Raw genomic sequence first — 24331 nt, forward strand, 5'->3', positions numbered from 1 at the left:
GCCCAAAGTTTTGCTTCGGGCCCTTTTCCTTTTTTTTTTTTTTTTTTTTCTTTTTATGTAAAAGCTGAAAATAAATTGTTTATGCATAAAATACACAGGGAAAGTGTCATTGTTAACTTTATACCTTATGGAGATCATTTTATCTTAAACTTGATTTACTGTTCACAGTACAGTATTTTTGACCAGGGGTGCCTAAACTATTGCATGACTGTAGGTGGTATGCTTCATTTACACCCAGTTCTCAGGCAGATGATCAGGAATGACCGCTCTTTCACAATAATCTGCCTGTGTTGAGGTACCACAGATCACCTGATAATTGAGCAAAACACTAGTTCATTGGGTGAAATGATTGGTCGTGCGGACACCTCAATCATCATTTCTGGGCAGCAGATCATGCCCAGGAACAATGAATCTGTATGAGGATGAGCAGTGGCAGTAGTAATCGCTCATCTTCATACAGTGGAGGTGATCACAGTATGTAAGTGCAAATCCTCACATCCACTGACGAGCAGGCTAGAAATCGCCTATTATGAGGCCTAGTGGTCAGATTCCAATAGACCAGAAATCTGTTGGAATGTGTGTCAATATATAGTGAAAGTTTGTGAACCTGCATTTCAAAAAAAAATTTACATAAATTTGACCAAAGATTATATCCTTTTTAAAAGTAGATAAAGATAACCAGATCAAACAAGTGAGTTAAAAATATTAGACCTGGTCATTTTAAGTGTAGAGAAAAACGATCCAGTACTACATGTCTGTGACCCCTAATTGAAACTAAACATTTCATGTAATTTTTGATTAGTCCTGCACATTAGCTTGTAGGAATTTTAGCCCATTCCTCCTTACAAAACTGCTTCAACTGTTGGTGGATTTCCTCCCATGAGCTACTTGCATCAGGTCCTTCACAATCTTTGTATTGGGTTGAGGTCAGAATTCATTGTGCCCAGATGAAGCATAACAGGGCCAAACCATGATATTACCATCAGTTTTTCACTGCTGGCATGAGGTTTTCATGTTGGAATGCAATGTTTTCCCTTCTTCAAACAGAACGCTTCTCATTTAACCCAAACTGTTCTATTATTGTATTATTATTAATATTAATTTAACTTTCATAGGAATTCAGAAAATGTTATAAATGTAATGAATATATTGTATGTTCTAGCAATCTAAGGCACCTATTTATCAAAAACGGTGATACAGGGTTCGATCCGAATTTCAGGAAAAATTTGATTAGCCACAAATCCGAATTTCTTGGCACTTTGTGGTAAGAAATAAATTTTTCCTGTAATGGTGTTAAAAAAAAAAAGTCATCCATTTGATCGTGGAGAGGCCATCTTGACTGAAGGAAACAGTTATAATGAGTGAAACTGTGCTGCACTTGCTCAGTAGTGAACTTGCTCCTGTATTTCTCTTTTATTCTAAAGGAGACCGGAGGAGGATATTCACCTCTGGGCATGCCTACAGTCATCTCATAACTGCTTTTCATAGGCGCCCACAGCCTGCCTCTGCAATTAAAAGAATAATCATTACCTCCACCCCACCACTCTTGTCCTGTATGCTGGCACCCATGTACCTAGCTTCTGGTTCACAGCACGGGCATGGTCACCTTTTGTACAGCAGCCAATGATTAGCGTGTCTCTTGTGGAAATGTCACTGCTGAATCCAGTCATTGGTTGCAGTGGAGCAGATGATCATGCCCATGCCATGCAGGCAAGAGGTGTGATGTCGTGATCGTAGCACATTTTTCCTCTGTAAGCATGTTCCCGAGCCAGCATTATGTCAGTGTTATACAATACATTCCAGAACTGTAAGGGTGTTCTCGCTGACACATGCTACGAGTCCAATGCGTGGAACTCGCTGGTGTGAAAGGGATCTAAGGGCCATTTGATAAGGTTAAACAACCCCTTTTAATCATGGTGAGAAAAAGCCAGATGTTGCCATTTTACTAAAGTAAGTTTGTTATTCCTAAATTATTAAACATTTATGGAGGAGTCAGAACTTGGGTGTGATAAAATATAGGAATCGGAGTCAGAATTTTGCCTTACAGACTCCACATTCCTGATGCACACCTTTTTTGTTATTTATGCCTCGTTTCCATTGAGCGGATCGGTTCGGGTCGGTATGGTACGGTTCGCTATTTTGGGTGTTTCCACTATGAAAGCGATCCATACAAGCGAACCGTACCGCACCATTCAGGGTCCTGCTTCAGATGTAGGGCCATAGAAAAATGGTTCGGTTAGGGCGGTGCTACTTGCGTCACACAATACATTCTCCTGATTGGCGGCCTGAATAACGTCAAACGTAAGCGCAACATAAACACCACGCCGCCATTACTACAGATAATAGGAAAAGGATGCCTGCAAACAACAGCAAGCTGTGGTTGTCTCAGGAACTATCCACTTTTTTTAACTAACTGCCTACGCATTTTTTTCTAAACCACGTATGGACCCGGCGGCCCGAGTTGCAGTGGAAGCGCTCGCCTAAATAGACCGGACCATTAAAAATCTTCCAAACTGTGCCGACCCGAACCGATCCTCTCAGTGGAAACGAGGCATTAGTGTCCACCTGTTGGAGCTGATAGTGGATTTATGAACATTAACACTAGCTATGGTGAGAAAGGACTTTCTTTGCATAAAGGTTACCTTTGGTTCCTTTGTGACTTCGTGGACTATTGCACGTATTTCTATTGGCGTGATCTTTGTTCTGTAGGTCGGCCACTTCTTAAAGGGTTTCTGTCACCCTGCAAAACTCTTTTTTTTTTTTTTTGGATAGTTAGATTGCTCATAGTGCGATATAGCAGAATATAATGCTCTTACTTACTTTCATGCGGCCGATTCTTTATAAAACGAACTTTTATAATATGTAAATGAGGGCTCTACCAGCAAGTAGGGCGTCTACTTGCTGGTAGCTGCTGCAGAAATCCGCCCCCTCGCCGTGTTGATTGACAGGGCCAGCCGTGATCTCCTCCTCCGGCCGGCCCTGTCAGTAATTCAAAAATCGCGCGCCTTGCGTCATTCGGCGCAGGCGCTCTGAGATGAGGAGGCTCGTATCCTCAGCACTCCCTCAGTGCGCCTGCGCCGATGACATCACCGAAAGAGAAGACGTCATCGACGCAGGCGCACTGAGGGAGTGCTGAGGATACGAGCCTCCTCATCTCAGAGCGCCTGCGCCGAATGACGCGAGGCGCGCGATTTTTGAATTACTGACAGGGCCAGCCGGAGGAGGAGATCACGGCTGGCCCTGTCAATCAACACGGCGAGGGGGCGGATTTCTGCAGCAGCTACCAGCAAGTAGACGCCCTACTTGCTGGTAGAGCCCTCATTTACATATTATAAAAGTTCGTTTTATAAAGAATCGGCCGCATGAAAGTAAGAAAGAGCATTATATTCTGCTATATCGCACTATGAGCAATCTAACTATCCAAAAAAAAAAAAATGAGTTTTGCGGGGTGACAGAAACCCTTTAAGTGGGTAATATTGGTCTTTAATTTTCTTCATTTGAACACAGTCTGTCTGACTGCGGATTGGTGGAGTCCAAACTAAAGATTGTTTTGGAATATTTTCCAACCTGATGAGCATCAACAACTCTTCTTTCAAAGTCCTCAGAAGTCTCTTTTGTTTGTGCCATGATACAATTTCACAAATGTTTGTGAATATCAGACTTTTATATATCCTTGTTCTTTAAATATAACAGGTCACCCACTCACATCTGATTGAAAACTCCTGACTCTAATTTCACCTTCAAATTATCTGCTAATCCTAAAGGTCGCCGTACTTTTGGCACTCACAGATATGATATTGGATCATTTTCCTCAGTTAATAATTACTTTTATTTTTGACTGTTTTGATTTGGCAATCTTTAGAAGCACCACAATCTATGTATGTGTGTGTGTATGTATGTGTATGTGTGTGTGTGTGTGTATATATATATATATATATATATATAATCAAATTGTTCTTGGTAATATTGATGTACATGAATATGCTGGATTATCTTTGATTAATTCTAATTCTATTTATAAAAATTTGTTACTGAAAGATGAAAATTGTTTTAAATGATATTAATGCCCTGAATGTACCAGGCTTCATTCAATCCATAATTTCAATAACGTTCTAAGGACATTGTGTCTCTGAAAATTGCGTTTTCTTATCTTAATATATTAAACTGCAAGAGGAAAAGATCAGTTAGTATCTGAATGAAAACTGTCATTTTAGTAGGTGTATAATTCTTTAGAAAATCATAGACCCTATTGTGAGTTTTGATTATACCCTTTTCTGCAACAGATGCCTTGATTATGTCTTGGAGGAGATCCGACACAATCGTAAAGCAAATGTGATGGTAGCCTCTCACAATGAAGACACAGTGAAATTCACTCTGAAAAGGTAGTGCTTCTTTTCTTAACTGATTGCATTTATTGAATGTATTCTGACTAGCATGTAAAACTTGAAATTAGTTAATAAAACAGCTTAATTTTACAGTAGGTCATAAGCTCACTGATGAACCATATAACTGTTCAAGATTGCAATACTGTTAATATCAGTGTATTTTGTACAAATGTTTCCTTTTTAATTTTCTGCATTACCATTTCAATTCTTTAACACTAACTTTACAAAATGCATGCAAAAGAACTCCTCAGTAGGAAGAAAACAATCTATCTGGTGTCTTTGGAATAAACCCTGTACTATAAATGCCCAGAGATGGACTCGCTATTGTTGGCCCCTTGAGGTTCTCACCTCCATATACCTGTAGCATGGGAAATAACAAATGAGACAGCTCAATTGACGTGCAACATTTCTTACTTTAGCAAGATTCCAATTGCTACATATGCAGTGCATGAATACCAGTGTAATCCATCAAAGACTAAGTTCCAAGTAATCCCATAAAGTGCAAACAATCCATGTTCCTATGAGTACACTGTAGGAGGAGAGTCTGGCATAAGCACACACTGCATAGTTACATTTTAGGGGAATACCCCCATTTTCTCAAGCTACCTTGTTTTGTTTTCTGAGCTACATTGTATCTAGTGTCACCTATGTACATGTAGTGTATATGTATCTATCATATGTGTGTATATGTACAGTACAGACCAAAAGTTTGGACACACCTTCTCATTCAAAGAGTTTTCTTTATTTTCATGACTATGAAAATTGTAGATTCACACTGAAGGCATCAAAGCTATGAATTAACACATGTGGAATTATATACAAAACAAACAAGTGTGAAACAACTGAAAATATGTCATATTCTAGGTTCCTCAAAGTAGCCACCTTTTGCTTTGATTACTGCTTTGCACACTCTTGGCATTCTCTTGATGAGCTTCAAGAGGTAGTCCCCTGAATTGGTTTTCACTTCACAGATTTGCCCTGTCAGGTTTAGTAAGTGGGATTTCTTGCCTTATAAATGGGGTTGGGACCATCAGTTGCGTTGAGGAGAAGTCAGGTGGATACACAGCTGATAGTCCTACTGAATAGACTGTTAGAATTTGTATTATGGCAAGAAAAAAGCAGCTAAGTAAAGAAAACGGAGTGGCCATCATTACTTTAAGAAAAAGGTCAGTCAGTCAGCCAAAAAATTGGGAAAACTTTGAAAGTAAGGGCTATTTGACCATGAAGGAGAGTGATGGGGTGCTGCGCCAGATGACCTGGCCTCCACAATCTCCGACCTGAACCCAATCGAGATGGTTTGGGGTGAGCTGGACCGCAGAGTGAAGGCAAAAGGGCCAACAAGTGCTAAGCATCTCTGGGAACTCCTTCAAGACTGTTGGAAGACCATTTCAGGGGACTACCTCTTGAAGGTCATCAAGAGAATGCCAAGAGTGTGCAAAGCAGTAATCAAAGCAAAAGGTGGCTACTTTGAAGAACCTAGAATATGACATATTTTCAGTTGTTTCACACTTGTTTGTTATGTATATAATTCCATATGTGATAATTCATAGTTTTGAATCCTTCATAGTCATGAAAACAAAGAAAACTCTTTGAATGAGAAGGTGTGTCCAAACTTTTGGTCTGTACTGTATGTGCATGTGTATGTATGTATGTATATATGTATATATGTATATATATATATATATATATATATATTGACTTAATGAAGTGGTGGATCAAGATCATTAACTTTGGGGTCTAGTGTAGAGAGGGTTAATAGTTTGGTAAGCTCCTTTTAACCTTATTATTTCATCTGCTGACCATTTAAACAAACAGCAATTTGCATGTGGCCGCCTCATTAAATGTATTGAAGTAAGCAATCATGCACATGAATGTGTTTTTCATCTGTGTCCAATCTTCATTTTTTTGTATATAGCAAACAGGTCCATTCATTTCTATGGGTCCGCAAAAAAAAGAACAGTACACAGTTTTGCCCAGACTTCTCAATGATCATGACATACAATACACACATATATGCACTTCCACATATACACACAGCTCTGCTCTGTGTGTGTGTGTGTGTATATATATATATATATATAATATACATACACTCACCTAAAGAATTATTAGGAACACCTGTTCTATTTCTCATTAATGCAATTATCTAGTCAACCAATCACATGGCAGTTGCGTCAATGCATTTAGGGGTGTGGTCCTGGTCAAGACAATCTCCTGAACTCCAAACTGAATGTCAGAATGGGAAAGAAAGGTGATTTAAGCAATTTTGAGCGTGGCATGGTTGTTGGTGCCAGATGGTCCGGTCTGAGTATTTCACAATCTGCTCAGTTACTGGGATTTTCACGCACAACCATTTCTAGGGTTTACAAAGAATGGTGTGAAAAGGTAAAAACATCCAGTATGCGGCAGTCCTGTGGGCAAAAATGCCTTGTGGATGCTACAGGTCAGAGGAGAATGGGCCGACTGATTCAAGCTGATAGAAGAGCAACGTTGACTGAAATAACCACTCGTTACAACCGAGGTATGCAGCAAAGCATTTGTGAAGCCACAACACGCACAACCTTGAGGCGGATGGGCTACAACAGCAGAAGACCCCACCGGGTACCACTCATCTCCACTACAAATAGGAAAAAGAGGCTACAATTTGCACGAGCTCACCAAAATTGGACTGTTGAAGACTGGAAAAATGTTGCCTGGTCTGATGAGTCTCAATTTCTGTTGAGACATTCAAATGGTAGAGTCCGAATTTGGCGTAAACAGAATGAGAACATGTATCCATCATGCCTTGTTACCACTGTGCAGGCTGGTGGTGGTGGTTTAATGGTGTGGGGGATGTTTCTGGGCATACTTTAGGCCCCTTAGTGCCAATTGGGCATCGTTTAAATGCCACGGGCTACCTGAGCATTGTTTCTGACCATGTCCAGCCCTTCATGACCACCATGTACCCATCCTCTGATGGCTACTTCCAGCAGGATAATGCACCATGTCACAAAGCTCGAATCATTTCAAATTGGTTTCTTGAACATGACAATGAGTTCACTGAGCTAAAATGGCCCCCACAGTCACCAGATCTCAACCCAATAGAGCATCTTTGGGATGTGGTGGAACGGGAGCTTTGGGCCCTGGATGTGCATCCGTCAAATCTCCCATCAACTGCAAGATGCTATCCTATCAATATGGGCCAACATTTCTAAAGAATGCTATCAGCACCTTGTGGAATCAATGCCACGTAGAATTAAGGCAGTTCTGAAGGCAAAAGGGAGTCCAACACCGTATTAGTATGGTGTTCCTAATAATTCTTTAGGTGAGTGTATAAAATAAAAAATCTGACTGCACGCCAAGCGTTTTCTTCCAAAAAATTAGTTTTTAATCACCCATATGGTGGCAAAAGCGACGTTTCGGCTCAAGCATGAGCCTTTTTCAAGCATTGGTGAACAGTGAACAACAGGTATATAAAGGTGTGCCAATACATACATTCAATCAAACAACATAATTGATACTTTAAAAATGATACATGTATACAATATATATATATATATATATATATATATACAGTACAGACCAAAAGTTTGGACACACCTTCTCATTCAAAGAGTTTTCTTTATTTTCATGACTATGAAAATTGTAGATTCACACTGAAGGCATCAAAACTATGAATTAACACATGTGGAATTATATACATAACAAACAAGTGTGAAACAACTGAAAATATGTCATATTCTAGGTTCTTCAAAGTAGCCACCTTTTGCTTTTGATTACTGCTTTGCACACTCTTGGCATTCTCTTGATGAGCTTCAAGAGGTAGTCACCTGAAATGGTCTTCCAACAGTCTTGAAGGAGTTCCCAGAGATGCTTAGCACTTGTTTGCCCTTTTGCCTTCACTCTGCTCGATTGGGTTCATGTCCGGTCGACTGGAGGCCAGGTCATCTGGCGCAGCACCCCATCACTCTCCTTCATGGTCAAATAGCCATTATACAGCCTGGAGGTGTGTTTGGGATCATTGTCCTGTTGAAAAATAAATAATGGTCCTACTAAACGCAAACCGGATGGAATAGCATGCCGCTGCAAGATGCTGTGGTAGCCATGCTGGTTCAGTATGCCTTCAATTTTGAATAGATCCCCAACAGTGTCACCAGCAAAGCACCCCCACACCATCACACCTCCTCCTCCATGCTTCACGGTGGGAACCAGGCATGTAGAGTCCATCTGTTCACCTTTTCTGCGTCGCACAAAGACACGGTGGTTGGAACCAAAGATCTCAAATTTGGACTCATCAGACCAAAGCACAGATTTCCACTGGTCTAATGTCCATTCCTTGTGTTCTTTAGCCCAAACAAGTCTCTTCTGCTTGTTGCCTGTCCTTAGCAGTGGTTTCCTAGCAGATATTCTACCATGAAGGCCTGATTCACACAGTCTCCTCTTAACAGTTGTTCTAGAGATGTGTCTGCTGCTAGAACTCTGTGTGGCATTGACCTGGTCTCTAATCTGAGCTGCTGTTAACCTGCGATTTCTGAGGCTGGTGACTTGGATGAACTTATCCTCCGCAGCAGAGGTGACTCTTCGTCTTCCTTTCCTGGGGCGTACCGCATGTGAGCCAGTTTCTTTGTAGCGCTTGATGGTTTTTGTGACTGCACTTGGGGACACTTTCAAAGTTTTCCCAATTTTTCGAACTGACTGACCTTCATTTCTTAAAGTAATGATGGCCACTCGTTTTTCTTTACTTGGCTGCTTTTTTCTTGCCATAATACAAATTCTAACAGTCTATTCAGTAGGACTATCAGCTGTGTATCCACCTGACTTCTCCACAAGGCAACTGATGGTCCCAACCCCATTTATAAGGCTAGAAATCCCACTTATTAAACCTGACAGGGCACACCTGTGAAGTGAAAACCATTTCAGGTGACTACCTCTTGAAGCTCATCAAAAGAATGCCAAGAGTGTGCAAAGCAGTAATCAAAGCAAAAGGTGGCTACTTTGAAGAACCTAGAATATGACATATTTTCAGTTGTTTTACACTTTTTTGTTATGTCTATAATTCCACATGTGTTAATTCATAGTTTTGATGCCTTCAGTGTGAATCTACAATTTTCATAGTCATGAAAATAAAGAAAACTCTTTGAATGAGAAGGTGTGTCCAAACTTTTGGTCTGTACTGTATATATGTGCATAAACCACATGATGATCATGATTATTAAAGTGACTAGTGCATTACATAAAATCAAACTCCATAATACAGCAAATTACATATGAAAACACCATAAGACATATAATTGGTTACATCTGCAACACATCAATATATCATTAGTGCATCAACTGTAATAGTGCACATGTGCAAATAAGGAAGACTAATGAATTGCTACCTGGGGGAATGATGGTGCCCACATATACCATAGCGCTGATCGGCGCGTCCTCAGGAGACCAAAGCGCATGTCCCGGTCGCATCACGTCATCACTGGGGGACAGGCTGATGCATAACGGTGCCGCCTACTGATGACATATATATACACACACACACACCTGTGCCTGGTGGTGTAGAGTGTAGTGAGGTACCCTTGCAGGTAATTTAGCACGCAGACCACAGTTTCAAGTGGTCTAACTCGTGTGCCTCTCACCTCCGCTGATCGTCGCGGTTCCCGGGTGCTGGCCCCCCACCAATCAGATACTGATGACTTGTCCAGAAGATCTTGGAAAACCTCTTTAAGGAAGTAGTCAGGGAGGTCTGGCACTATTGGACCCGTACAGCCTCTTTTCAGCAAGATTTGTGCTTGCTAAAAAAAAGTGCTTCTTATAGTCCAAAAAATATGGTGTGTGTGTGGATATAGATAGATAGATTTTATATATATATTGCACATTATAACCATGTAAACTGAGCCCTCTAGTAAGACCTTTAAATCTAGTTTCATTATTAACTGTGAATTCATTGATACAATGTTTTCTTCAGTTGTTTGTCATATTATATAAAAAAACAATAGTGAATTGAAATCAATGATGAACAGAAAATAAGTGTTTATAGATTATGCAAGAAGCATTAATGTTCTCTGCAAGAGAATTTAGTTATTATTATTATTATTATTATTTAGGCAAACGCAATCTTTTCTCTGCAGCTAACATTTAAACATGTTAGCCCGATCCGGGCTGTTTAATTTCTAATGGCGCCCACCGCATGTAAGCGGTGACAGAGGGAGCGGAGCCTGCTTTGAGTGTTCTCTTCCAGGCTGCCCCTCTCTGTCAAAGCCTGCTAGTCAATGTCAGCACAGCACTGACATTAAAATGCAGTGCACTATAGGTAGAGGGCATTGTATTTTATAGGCAATACAAAGATTGTCTGTTATAGTCCCCTTGTGGATCTATTAAATGGTTAAAAAAGTTTAAAAAAAAAAATGTAATAAAAATACTCAAATAAAAAATACTGTATTTTTCGCCCTAAAGGACGCACATTTTCCCCCCAAAGTGAGGGGAAAATGTCAGTTTGTCTTATGAGGCAAATACTACTGAACAGTTCCATTATGGAAACGGTCATTAGTAGCAGAGGACTGCGAAGCAGTGAATGCAGCTCTCCCCGGGCTCTGTACTCACCGCTTCCTGGTCCCCAGCCGCTCGCTGTGCTGTGACTGCGCACAGTGTGAGTACATCGTCGTTCTCTGGCCTCACACTGTGTGCATTTGGCCAGAGGGCACTGCAGGAAGAAGAGGAGAGCCGGAGTTAAGTCGGTGTCCAGAGCAGGAGAGGTAAGTTGATTATTATTATTTTTTTTTTTTTCTCTCTGAGCATGGGGTTCTGATCTGAGGTCTGGGATTATTCACATTGGAGGTCTGATCTGAGGTCTGAATGAGGGGGTTATTCATATTGGGGAGTATCTAAGGTCTTGGGGTCATTTAAATTGGGAATCTTATCTGAGGTGGGGTCTGATTAACATTGGGTTTCGGTGGTCTGATCTGAGATCTAATGAAAAATATTTTTTTCTTATTTTCCTCCTCTAAAACCTAGCTGCTTCTTATGAACAGGTGCATTTTATAGGGTTAAAAATACAGTACCTTTTTTTTTTTTTTAATGAAAAAAAAATGCTCAAATAAAATCTCCCCCACATGTTTGGTATTGCGGTGTCTGTAACGACCCACACTACACAAATATCATGTAAATCATCCCCTACAGTGAACGCTGTAAAAAAATTAAAATAACAAGCAACCAAAAAGTATAATTTGCCTTAAAGATACCAATGAAAACTACCAGTCATCCTGCACAAATCAAGAAAAAAAAAAAGTTGTGGAAGCAATGTGAAAAGATTTTTTTTTCTTTTTATTATTTTAAAAAGAAAAAAGGTTTTTATTACACAAAAGTAGTAAACCGTGAAAAAGTATATGTATTTGGTATCGCTGTCATCGTACTGACCCAGAGAATAAATTTATTTTGTTATTTATACCGAAAAATTAACGCCTTCAAACTTATAATGTAATAACTCAGTGGCAGTATTGCTGTTTTTTCCCATCTCCCTTCCAGAAAGAGTTAATAAAAGTTATTCAGAAAGTTATGTGTACCCCATGACTCCATTCATTAATAAAAGTTATTCAGAAAGTTATGTGTACCCTATGACTCCATTCATTAATAAAAGTTATTCAGAAAGTTATGTGTACCCCATGACTCCATTCAAAATTACAACTTGTTTTGGTTAAAAAAAAAACAAGCCCTTATACAGCTACATACAGTAGATGGAAAAATAAAATAGTTATGGCTCTTGGAAGGCGACAATTAAAAAATGAAGAAAACCGCTTGGTCAGTAAGGCCCAAAACAGGCTGGTCACTAAGTGGTTAAACCCTAAATCTATTCTTAAGAACTGGGAATTGTGTGTACCAGGGACTGCATGTGACTTATGCTAATATTATCTTCATGCTCTGACAAAAGCTACTTACAGTCTCATTACTCATACCATGTAGGACAAATGTAGTCACCACAATTCTTGTTTAATGTGTCCTTTCTGATCCATCAGGTACAACACACAAGGTATGGAATTATTACTCTGCTTACTCTAGCTCCAGGTCCTCTGGATTTAATTATTCTTCGGTGAATGCCTAATGTGCTTGATTTAAGTAGGCTAGTGCATGAGTGTAATAATAAAGTCTGCTTATTCCGTTATTTTTTTTGTTCTATATTGATTTCTTTTTGCAGATTAAAGCCCTGCCTTTTATTAAAAGGAGAGTGTTCGTATATATTAAAAATCCTAAGCTGCTATAATTTCTCAACCAGGCCTTATTGAGCTCTGTTATAGAGGAAGGTGCTTCTACAATTAAAGGGGTTGTCCAGGTTCTAGATGTTGATCCTCAGGGTAGGTCATCAATATCAGGTCGGTGGGGTTCCAACACTCAGAATCCCCACTGATCCGCTGTTCTCAGCAGTCACCAGCGCTGGAAATAACACAAGCAGACAGTTTATACAATTATACATCTTATAATACATGACATTCTCTTTCTAACAAACACCCAAAGTGTTTGGTGTTACTGGCTCCCCTCTCCCTATTGAGAACACATACACAACCATCATGGTCAAGGGTATAGCTGTCACCTGCATGGGCATTCATCCAACAGCTAAAGTGTGCGGCCACCTCTAGAAAGGCCATGGCATTGATTTTGGTTATGGCTGAGCACAACCACTTCTACTGATTAAAGAGAAAAGGGTAGCAGACTCAAGAGTATGAGTCCTTTTACATTGGCAGTAAAGAGCACCAGTCGACAGTACAGTCAGTTGTCAATTGGTGCTAGTTTAAGGAGGATTGGATCATTTATGTGCCCATTGTTTCCACTATTGTCTACAGCATATTCCCTGTTTACACAGGACAATGTGCTGCCAACAAAAGATGCTTTTTCTACCGCATGCTTTATGCTTGTTAGTCAGCTGATCGAAAGGCATTTTACATGGATCACTGTTTAATCGATAATCGGCCTGCAGAAAAGGCTATTAACCCCTTCCTGATGCAGTGAATTTCCGTTGTTACTTTTTTTTTTTTTTGCTCCCTGCCTTCCCAGAGCTATAACCTTTTTATTTTTCCATTCACATAGCCGTATTAGGGCTTGTTTTTTGCAGGACAAGTTGTACTTTCTAATGCCACCATTATTATTATTAATATGGCATACAATGTAGTGGGAAGCTGGAAAAAAAATCCTAATGGGTTGGAATAAAAAAAAAAAAAAAAAAAAAGCAATTCTGTGAAGGTTTTACAGGTTTTTGGGGTAATTTATTAAACTGGTGTAAAGTAGAACTGGCTTAGTTGCCCATAGCAACCAATCAATTTCCACCTTTCATTTTCCAAAGGAGCTGTCAAAAAGGAAAGGTGGAATCTGATCGGTTGCTATGGGCAACTAACCCAGTTCTACTTTACACCACTTTTGATAAATCTCCCCCCATATGTTCAGCAAATTATAGGCTGTTCAGCTAAAATGATCTCAGATTCCTTGGAGTGGCAACCAAAACCTAAAAGACCATAGAAGTAAGCGGGAATTACTGTTCAAATGGTCGAAGAATTGCCAAAATGGTAAAATGGTCAAACACGTTGACTGGCCCAAAATGAAATGGAGAAACATTTTGTGGACTGATGAAAGCAAAATTGTTCTTTTTGGGTCTAGTGACTGCAGACAGTATGTCAGACTACCCTGGCCACTGAATTCATCCACAGTACACTGTGAAGACAGTAATGCATGCTCGTGCAAAAATCATGATATGGGGATGTTTCTCATACCATGGTTGGGCTTATTTATCAATATATCAAAATGTTTCAGGAGATCACGTTGCCCTATGCTGAAGAAGAAATGCCATTTAAATTGGTGTTTCAACACTACAATGACCCAAAATACACCAGTAAGCTAACAGCATCTTGATTACAGACAAACAGGATTGAGGTAATAGAGTAGCAAACCCAATCCCCTGACCTCAATCCCATAGAGGACTTATGGGGTGCCATAAAAAATTTGGTTTATGAGGCAAAACCCAAAAGAACTATGGATTCTGGAATGTAGTCCAATCGTTCTGGACTGGGATACCTGTTCAGAGATGTCCGAAGTTGGTCGACTCTATGCAACACAGATGTCAAGCAGGTCTCAGAAACAATGGTTATACCACTGAATGTTCAGTAATTCAAAGTGAAGTGAAATCTCAAACTTTTTTTCAGTTTATACATTAAATTTTTAAGTTTTTAAAGAAAACTGCTGGCACTGCTATTTTTTGAACAGCCTAATATTCCTTTTTCTCTACTTTCTGTAAAGTATAACACAAAATGGATAAATGTTCTTGTTTTGATTTGGAATTAAATGTGTATTATATCTAGAAAATTGGCTTTATGGAAATAAAAGTTGTTATAATGATGTTGTAATTTATTAGCTTTTTTTAAACTCCCTGCTGTTTTTTGGAACACTACTGTATGCATTTCCCATTGGCTGAACAGTTTTTTATGTCTTTTCTTCAGAATGAATGAACTAGGTCTTTGTCCTGAAGAGAAAAAAGTATACTTCGGACAGTTGCTGGGAATGTGCGACCAGATAAGTTTTCCTCTTGGTAAGCATTAAAATTGATTTTCTTCATTAAAGAGAAATCAAGCAGAAAAGTAATCGAAAAGGTAAAAGAAATTGCTATATTTTAAGTGACCAGCACATGTAATGTAATTGTTTCTGGAGGTGCTCTGAGATTTTGGGGAAAAATTACTAGTCGAGGGGAGAAGGCAAAAGTCATTTTTCTGGAGAGTAACTTCATTGCTAATTTCTCTCCTACCAAATGGCTACTTACTGTACAGTCACTGATTTCAAATTTAATTCAGTATCCTTGTAAATGTAAAGGTATCGGGTTGTTTTTCCTTTAACTCCTTAAGGACACGGCGATATTTCACCTTAAGGACCAGGCCATTTTTTTAAAATCTGACCAGTGTCACTTTGTGGTGATAACTTTAAAACGCTTTGACTTATCCAGGCCATTCTGAGATAGTTTACGACCACATATGGGGTGTTTCTGTAAACTGCAGAATCAGGGTAATAAATATTAAGTTTTGTTTGGCTGATAACCCTTGCTTTGTTAAATGGAAAATTTGCCAAAAAATTGCTGTTTTGGCACCGTATATATATGTATATATATATATATATATATATATATTATATATAATTTTTTTTTTTTTTTTTTTAAAGTGTTCATCTGAGGGGTTAGGTCATGGGGTATTATTGTAGAGCAGATTCTTACGGACGCGGCAATACCTAATATGTCTCCGCCGCCTTGGGGGCTCATCATCGCTAGATGATGAGGAGGACGCGGATGACAAAAGGAAAGTGGGGTCATCCTCGTCCTCACTGGGGCTCTCTGACTTGGAGGCAAGCTGGGGTATGCCTCCTCAACCGAGAACATCCGGCGGGCCATAGGGGAGTGTGTGTGCGTGTTAAACTTTATTTGGTGTGCGTGTGTGCGGGGCACGGATGTTCACGAACTTACCCTAAATCTAACAGACAAAAAAAAAACGAAATATAAAAAGGGCAAAAAATTTGAAGAAAAATAAAATGTATATTTAAACTAGCTGATCAGCCGTCCAAAGCTGAATAGCGGTGGGGTGTGCGATGCGCTAAGAGTGCCGTCCACAGTCAGCGTACGCAGGAAAAAAAACAAAAAACTGCTTGCGCCCCAAAAAAAGTTGGGGCAGGGGGGGAGCAAACTGCAGCACCCCTGGGGGGGGGTCTAGGGTCACACAGCTGTGCTGTGGACAAAATATATTTGTATGATGTACCACGTTATTGACCTGTAACATCGCTGCATACCTAGATTATTCCTACCCAAAAATTTATAGCAGATTAGCTGAGACATCCTCCATCTTTTTAGGTTGTGACGTCATCCATATAAAAATTTTGTCATAGGCTAGTTTAACTTGCGCATTTGCAATTCAGGAAATTTGTGTCAGCCACATTTACCGGACCAACTACAGATCAGATGGACCTGTGATGCTGTGAGTTCCAGCCTGACTGCGGGTCTACTGTACTGTACAAACAGCTACATTTCAGCAAAGGACCTTAGACCTGCTGTTGGGCTGACACTTACTGCATCATTGTGATCTTTAATGCAGTAAGTTCAGGTCAGGAAATGTGGCTTGCTTATTTCCCGGACTTCACTCTTATGAAACGTTGCTTCTCCTATTGTATTTGTTCTTTTTATGTTTTTGAGATTTTCAGCTAGGTTTCTACAACAAATGACATATTCTCTATAGCTAAGGCTACTTTCACACTGCCGTTTCTGGGTCCGCCTGTGAGATCCGTTTCAGGGCTCTCAAAAGCGGCCCCAAACGCATCAGTTTAGCCCCAATGCATTCTGAATGGATGCGGATCCGTTCAGAATGCATCAGTTTGGCTCCGTTCCGGCTTCATTCCGCTTGCAGCGTTTTGGTGTCCGCCTGGTGGTGCGGAGCCAAACGGATCCGTCCTGACTTACAATGTGAGTCAATGGGGACGAATCCGTTTACATTAACACAAATATGGTGCAATTGTACACGGATCCTTCCCCATTGACTTTCAATGTAAGTCAGGACGGATCCGTTTGACTTACACTTAGATTTTTTTTTTTTTTTTACTAAGTTATGCAGACGGATCCGTACTGAACGGATACCAGCGTTTGCATTTATAGGAGCGGATCCGTCTGTGCAGATACCAGACGGATCCGCACCTAACGCAGGTGTGAAAGTAGCCTAAAATCAAATTGTCCTTATTGGTGATAATTTCTTTCATTCCTGTTGCAGGGCAAGCAGGGTATCCTGTATATAAATATGTTCCCTATGGACCCGTTAATGAAGTTCTACCTTACCTGTCCAGAAGAGCACAGGAGAACCGAAGCCTCATGAAAGGAGCTGCTAGAGATCGGGCGCTTCTCTGGAGGGAGTTCAAGAGACGTCTGCTAACTGGCAACCTTTTCTATGCTCCCAGATTCTAGAGGGACCTTTTGACCTGTGGTGGAACTGACAAAATGGCTATATATATATATATGTGACGTAAATTCTCTATAACCATAGTAATGGACAAGATATCTATTTGCTTTGATAGAAGCACATTATGGGTTGCTGTTGAGCATCAAACATGAAATAACATTTGTAATGTCATTTTTAAGCAGAGCTCTTACCTTTAGGGAACCTTTGCCTGTGTATTAGGCAATTTTATTTACAACAGGAAATTTGATCTGATCGCTGCTCCTCAAACCTTGAAAATATAGGGGGAAGATTTATCATAGACTGCTGGCATACGCTGGGCAATGATAAGCAGGCACTCTGCCGGAGGCTATTACAAGGCGGCAGAGTAACATAACTTGCACAAACATTTTGGTGTTGAAGAAATTGTGAACACACAGTTTGCAACTTTTCACACCAGAAAACTACTGTACATTTGTGATACCTCTAACACTTAGTTTCTGTGTATTCTCTGATTATTGTATGATGTATTCTCTACAAGTCTAGATGTATCGAAGAACCCTTTTACTGAACATTAAATAGAACTGGATTTATTCAGAGAATATATTTAAAATGATATGGGGACCGTATTACACTTATCAGTGGAATAGTGTAATCAAACTGCAAGCCCTTATTTTAGATATTTGGATCTATAGTGTATAGTGACTTTGTGTCTGATGAGCTGACAATCATGGGTGCCATGTTTACCCGTCTTAAATTAAAAGTTAGAGAGCAAGAGTTTATATTTCCGGGATGTACACGGTAAAGACAATGCAGGCTACATCTCATAAGCAGCTTCTGGCTGCAGTTTAAGAGCTGAAAACTGATTAGCTGCTTAGGGTTAAAACATATTGGTATACCTATGACCCTGGCTTTAAAGGGGTTGTGTCCCTTCAGCAAAAAGGCATTTATCATGTAGAGAAAGTTAATACAAGCCATTTACTAATGTATTGTGATTGTCCATATTGCTTCCTTTCCTGGCTGGAATAATTTTTCTATCCCATTATACACTGTTTGTATCCAGCAGCGGTGGCCGTACTTACACACTATAGAAAAAGTCGCCAACCTGTCTGGTGGCCGGGACTGCGGAAGAGTGCACGGGCCTGTGCTTTTTCCTAAAGTGTGCAAGCACGACCACCTCTGCTCGATTAAAGGGTGGTTGTAAACATGGAAAGGAGCAGTGTAAAATGTGATAGGGCAACCATGCTAGAGATCCCCTTGGAGGTAAATTGTAAAGGAGACTTAAATATTTGCAATTACAGCAATTTAAAGTCCAGAAACTCCCAGCTACCAAAGACCACAAATTGAAAAAGATAGCTGATTAGAGATGGTTGATGGTCAATGGGTCAATGGGCAGTTCTGGTGTGAAAACAATTCTCTCTCTATATTTATATATTTCAGGGAATTTTTCAGTGCTAGGGCCAGTATCCAAGAAGTCAGCCCTGAATATGTTTAAAGCTTAGAAAAATTGTTTAACATCAAAGTTTCCTAACTTGCAAGTAAACGAGTATCCATGATGTGAAAACCAGTAGCCAATATGGCAAGTGTAAACTATTTTAGGTCAAAAGTAAGGCCCCTTTCGCACAAGCAAATTTTTTTTCGTGCAGGTGCGATGCGTGAGGTGAACACATATCACCCCCACTGAAACCTGACCCATTCATTTCAATGGGTCTGTCAAATGAGCCTTTTTTATTTTCACGCATCATGTCTGCATTGCATGAGAATCGCAGCACGTTCTCTATTCTGCATTTTTCACGCAGCCCTGTCCCCATAGAAGTGAATGGGGCTTCAGTGAAAAACACATTGCATCCGGATGTAACCTGGATGCGATCCGGAGTCAATGTGTTTTTCACTGATGGTTGCTGGGAGATGTTAGTTTGTAAATCTTAATTTATTAATTTTTTCCACGCGTGTGGAAAAAAGCATCAAAACTGATTGCACCTGCGCAGAATAAACTAAAACACTGAACGCGATTGCAGATAAAACTGAACTTGCTTGCGAAATGGTGCGAGTTTCACTGAACCCATCCTGACAATCCGTATTGTTCGTGTGAAAGAGGCCTTAATCGTAGGTCAAAAGTAAGTTGTGAGTTTTGAAGTATTTATTTCTATAAAATGACAGGGGATGGAATCCGGTGTCCTTTATATTATTTATTTCTATGTAACCTCAGTAAAACAAGTACACTGGTTTAGATCGAAGACAGTTGCCTTTGTCCACGCTACATAATAGTTTTATCATCTCTCTATAATATAATTAGAGATCAGCGAATTTCATATTTTGAAATTCGCTCACACTTTGTTTGTTGGTTAAAGGTGAATTGCGTTGTAGACCATAACGCAATTCTATGACGGAATGCCTTTAGAGGCATTCCGTCATAATAGAAGTCTATGGGCTGCAAACGGATCCATCCCGTTTCCGTTATGCAGGAGAGTCCTCTCCTGCATAACGGAAACAGGACTGATTCTGTTTTGCAGCCCATAGACTTCTATTATGACGGAATGCCTCTAAAAGCATTCCATTATGCATTCCGTCATAGAATTGCGTTATGGTCCTTGGTAACGGAATCCATAATGCATTTCACCTTTAACCAACAAACGAAGTCTGAACGAATTTCAAAATATAATATATAATTATAATATAAAAATGCAACAACATGTAATATTCATTATTTTACACTGTATGGAATATCAATGTACCAGTTGAAGTGTATCTCAGCATTCATGATAACCGTATACTACCTTAAATCGACATTGCTTTTAATGCAGTTATGATTTTAAATACTTTCTGTACTTTAAATAAGGCTATGCTTATAAAATATAAAGCACTTTAGAAAATGTGTGGTACTACTAGGCTGTTACAATTAAGTAATGGGTGCTGACAGTAATACTGCCGATGTCTATATCGTTTGGGCCTTTACCATAGTGCATGCTCTCCAGATATTTTACCAGAAGAAATGCCCTCTATGATAGTAGCACAGGAAGCAGGCCTCATTCTTCAAGCACATGATGGGTCTACCAATAGCACCTTTTCTTGGTCAAGATAAAGAGTGTATTCTTCATACCTCCTATAAGTATCTAGCTATATGTTGTTAGATCAAGCAGCACCTCATGCCACAGTTTTAATGAAGTACTCCCACAAAAAGTTTTAGGTTACAGCTGCATGATGATATAGGGGCATAAAATGTTTCATACGCCTAAGTATTGCAGTTTGTAGCAATACTTATGGCAGCCCTGCTACACTGTACTACATGGGCGCATGACACATGGCACTCCCATAATCGCTGTATTTTTGTACCCTAAAGCTACTTTCACACTTGCGGAAGCAGGGTCCGGCAGGCGAACAGCCTGCTGGATCCGTGCTAACGCTAGCCCACCGTTCTTCTGGAAGTCCGCTCCGGCCCCATTCACTATAATGGGGATGGGCCAGAGGTCCGGCCGCAGCATGGCAAACCTGATGAGAGGCGGCCGGACAAAAACGACAGCATGCCTTATTCTCTCCCTTCTGGCCCTCTGGGCTCTGGTCTCTCTACTCATTCTTATTACCGACATTGCGGCTGTTATAGGAATCATTAAAGAATCTGACTTCCTGTTCCCACATGAGACGTTCTGTTAGTTGGAGATCAGAGTGCTGGCCACATGACACAGCTAAGGACCAGAAGGGAGGTTATAACTCATCATATATCTTTCTAATGGACCAGAAAATTTAATTTTTTGTCAGTGCTTCTTTAAATGGAACCTGTCATCCATTTCCCGGTACCCGAACCAGATCAGCTCGAAATCCCAACAGGCTCCCTCATTACAGAGAACTATAATTAAAAAAATGGGCTGGGGGAGAAAAGTCTGCTGTATGGTTTCTCCTTGTTTTGCTTGACTTCGCTGACAGGTGTTTCCCTACACGCAAATAGGGACAGAGCTGTCAATCCAGCAGGCACTGTGAATTCTTCTCCCCGTGCCTGTCGGAAACCACGCTGTGTTTTACAGCAGGGGCGTAGATAAGGGGGGGGATAGGAGGTTTCAAACCCCCCCTTCCCCCCCAGAGTGTCTGTCCTCCTGACTAGTGATGTCCGGTTCATGAATGAATCGTTCATTTGAATCGATTCAGTTCACTGAACCGGAGGACTGGAGTCGATTCACCTGACTGAGCTGATCCGTGTGAAGCCGCTCAGTCACATAGCGCACAGACAATAGCAGAGACGCCGTCGCTGGCAGCAGGGAGGGACTCGGGAGGAGCGTAATATCATCCTAGAGTGGAAGCTGCTTCTGCTAGCCCCTCCCCTCCCCGCCCACCAACCAATCAGAGCTGAGACAAGGCAAGCACTAGCAGCTCTGAGTCGTCTGAGTAGTACAGGGAGTCTAAGAATAGAAATGAATCGAATGAGTCACAAGTTAAAAGAATCTAAAGATCCGACTTAATGACTCATTCGATTCTTTGAGTTAAAAGAACCGTGAGTCGAGTCACCAGAACAGTTTACACTCAGGCTGTCCTGTCAGACTGTTGTCACTGTGGGTAACAATGCACACCACAGTGACAGCTCATGAGTCCTCCTGTCCGGCGTCCGCTTCCCTTGAATCCCTTCACTATCACTATAATCACTCTTCCTGACTCACTCAGAGAGCTCAGAAATAGAATGTACCAAGAGCCGACTGAGTCAGCAAGTGAATCGAATAGATAGCATCTGCGCATGCGCACCACCTAGAGTCTTCGGTTCACTTGCGAGTCAGCTCAGCAGTCAGTAGACTCAGCAACTGAACCGCCTCAGTCTTCCGGCGGCCGGCCACGTAACGTCACTCACTCAGACGTCAAGCGCCTGCTCCGCCTTCATTAAGAAAGTGGGAGGAGCATGCGCCTGCGGCGTGACGTAGTGAGTGACGTCACGTTACGTTGCCGCCGGTCGCCTAGTTTTAGTGTTTGAAGAGCGGGAGCTAGCCTGGAGCCTATCTGGAGTCCTGACAGTCCCAGTTAGTTAGTGATAGATTATTAGATAGTAGTAGTACATATACTTTGCACAAGTAGCTCACTTAGTCACTTACATAAGGAACGGCGGGTCCGTCTTACAATAGGGACACTGTCGGGGACACTGTTATGGGGGGCGGGGGGGAGATATCTGTGGATGATGACTCTTATAATTTGAGAAAGCTGAACCCCCCCCCCCCCCCCCCCAGGAAAAAAAATTATCTACGGCCCTGTTTTACAGTAAAACATAGCTCTCTGTAATAAGGGAGCCTGTCAGGATTCCGTGCTGACCATGGCTCCGGCTACATGAAACTGATTACAGGTTCCCTTTAATAATCTTGATGATGGGGAAACCAGATTGTTAGCACCATAGGGAAAAAGGACAGATGTCAGTGCTGACCACCTTTGTACTATGGTGCAAAGTATTTGGGGGTTGTAATAACAATGTGGAAATATATTGGAGATTGTTAGTTCCCTGTTGAGGAATCGTTGAGGCGTATGCATATATACCCATACATGCATGCAGACAAGTGCGTGCGTGTATGGTATATATGCATACAGTGACCACCATATCATGGGATGATGTGCGCAGATGTGCCTAACGTCTGCGCACGTCTGCCCATGGTGGCCCACAGGGGCTCATGGTGGCCCCTGTGGGAAACATGTGCCTCCTTTATAGGTCCCTTGCTCCCCTTAGAGTGTGTGTGTGTAGCTGTGTCCCATTATGATTTATATATGTAGAATCTCTTTAGCTGTGCCCCCTTCTATGATCTGTTATATATATTCATCTGTGTCTTATAAGGATATCCCCCCCCCCCTCTCCCTGTACCTGAAACCAGGTGCATCGGTGTGAATGTCCCCCAAGCATTCACACAGATGCAATCTGGTTGATTGCATCAGAATGACCGGACTAAGGTCCGGTCATCCTGATAACTACAAAGGACTCAGATTCCACAGAATCTGAGCCCTTTGATATAATTGTCTCCAACTGCTGGAGATAATTATACATGATCGGAGAAAGGGAGAAGCCTCCCCTCCTTCTATTATGCGCATTCCGGCAGCGAAATGAACATCTCGCTGGCCGAAATGCAGAGTGCCACAGGCGGGAGATCAAAGGCTTCCCCCGCCTGTTGGCATGTAAGCGCGGCCCCGATGCGCTCGTTCAGGAGATGCACGGGCCGGCGCAGTGACATCATCTCACTGCGCCGGCCCACGTGTCTCCAATGGTGGCGCGCGCGCCACCCTGTGGGCAGTGCGGCAATGCGGGCCGCCGGAGATAAATATCCGGCGGACCCGGGCACTAGGAGAAGAGCCGTGCCGCCCACCCACAGTGAGAAGACCCCTGGACGAACGAGCAAACCCCTGGACGAACGAGCAAGTATATATTAAGTATCACCCCCTTTATTATGCCCTATACCACCAACGATATACTCCTTAAATCCCCTGTTATTATCCCCTATACCACCAACGACGATTAACCCTTAAATCCCCTGTTCCCCTACCACTATACCACCAACGATCTCTCCCCTTGTTAACCCTGTCAGCCCCTACCACTATACCCTGTCAGCCCCTACCACTATGCACTGACACTATACCCCTACTAACCCCCACATTATAGTGTCCTTCTTTGTACCCCTGATTAACCCTTGCCTCATTTGCACCCCTGATCCTGTGCCCCTGATCAATCCTTGTCCCTGAGTACCCTTACATTGTGTTCCACTGAATAACCCTTGTCCCGGTTACCCTTATTACCCCCCACGGTACCTTACCCCATTACCGTCTTTGTGTTGTGGTCTGTTCACACCCCTGTAAGACCACCGTTAACCCTCGTCGTACCCCATAGGGATAGTAAATAGAATCAGGTGGGTGGGCTGTTAATATTCGTGTATGTATGGTATAGCTAGTTTGTGGGTGGAAGCCGGGAATGTGTAGGGTAGTTTAGTACTGTATATTTAGCGTTGTATTGGTGTATTGCGTGCTTAATGTACTAGGTGTTAATAAATATCTTGCTTACTATTAACTATCTGTGTAACGTGTAGTCATTGG

General features: G+C 41.3%; 1 protein-coding gene across 1 annotated transcript in view; it reads left to right on the top strand.

Moving 5' to 3' along the window:
* Positions 1-19068, top strand: part of LOC120988810 (proline dehydrogenase 1, mitochondrial-like) — a 150886-nt gene extending 131818 nt beyond the window's left edge. Inside the window, exons 12-14 of the mRNA XM_040416533.1 lie at positions 4284-4382; positions 14837-14925; positions 17132-19068. Of these exons, the coding sequence (XP_040272467.1) occupies positions 4284-4382; positions 14837-14925; positions 17132-17322 (379 nt within the window). The 3' untranslated portion in view covers positions 17323-19068. The remainder of the gene's footprint in view (positions 1-4283; positions 4383-14836; positions 14926-17131) is intronic.
* The last annotated feature ends 5263 nt before the right edge of the window (positions 19069-24331 follow it).

This window comes from Bufo bufo, chromosome 2 (genome assembly GCF_905171765.1).
Source record: "Bufo bufo chromosome 2, aBufBuf1.1, whole genome shotgun sequence".
Taxonomy (NCBI): domain Eukaryota; kingdom Metazoa; phylum Chordata; class Amphibia; order Anura; family Bufonidae; genus Bufo; species Bufo bufo.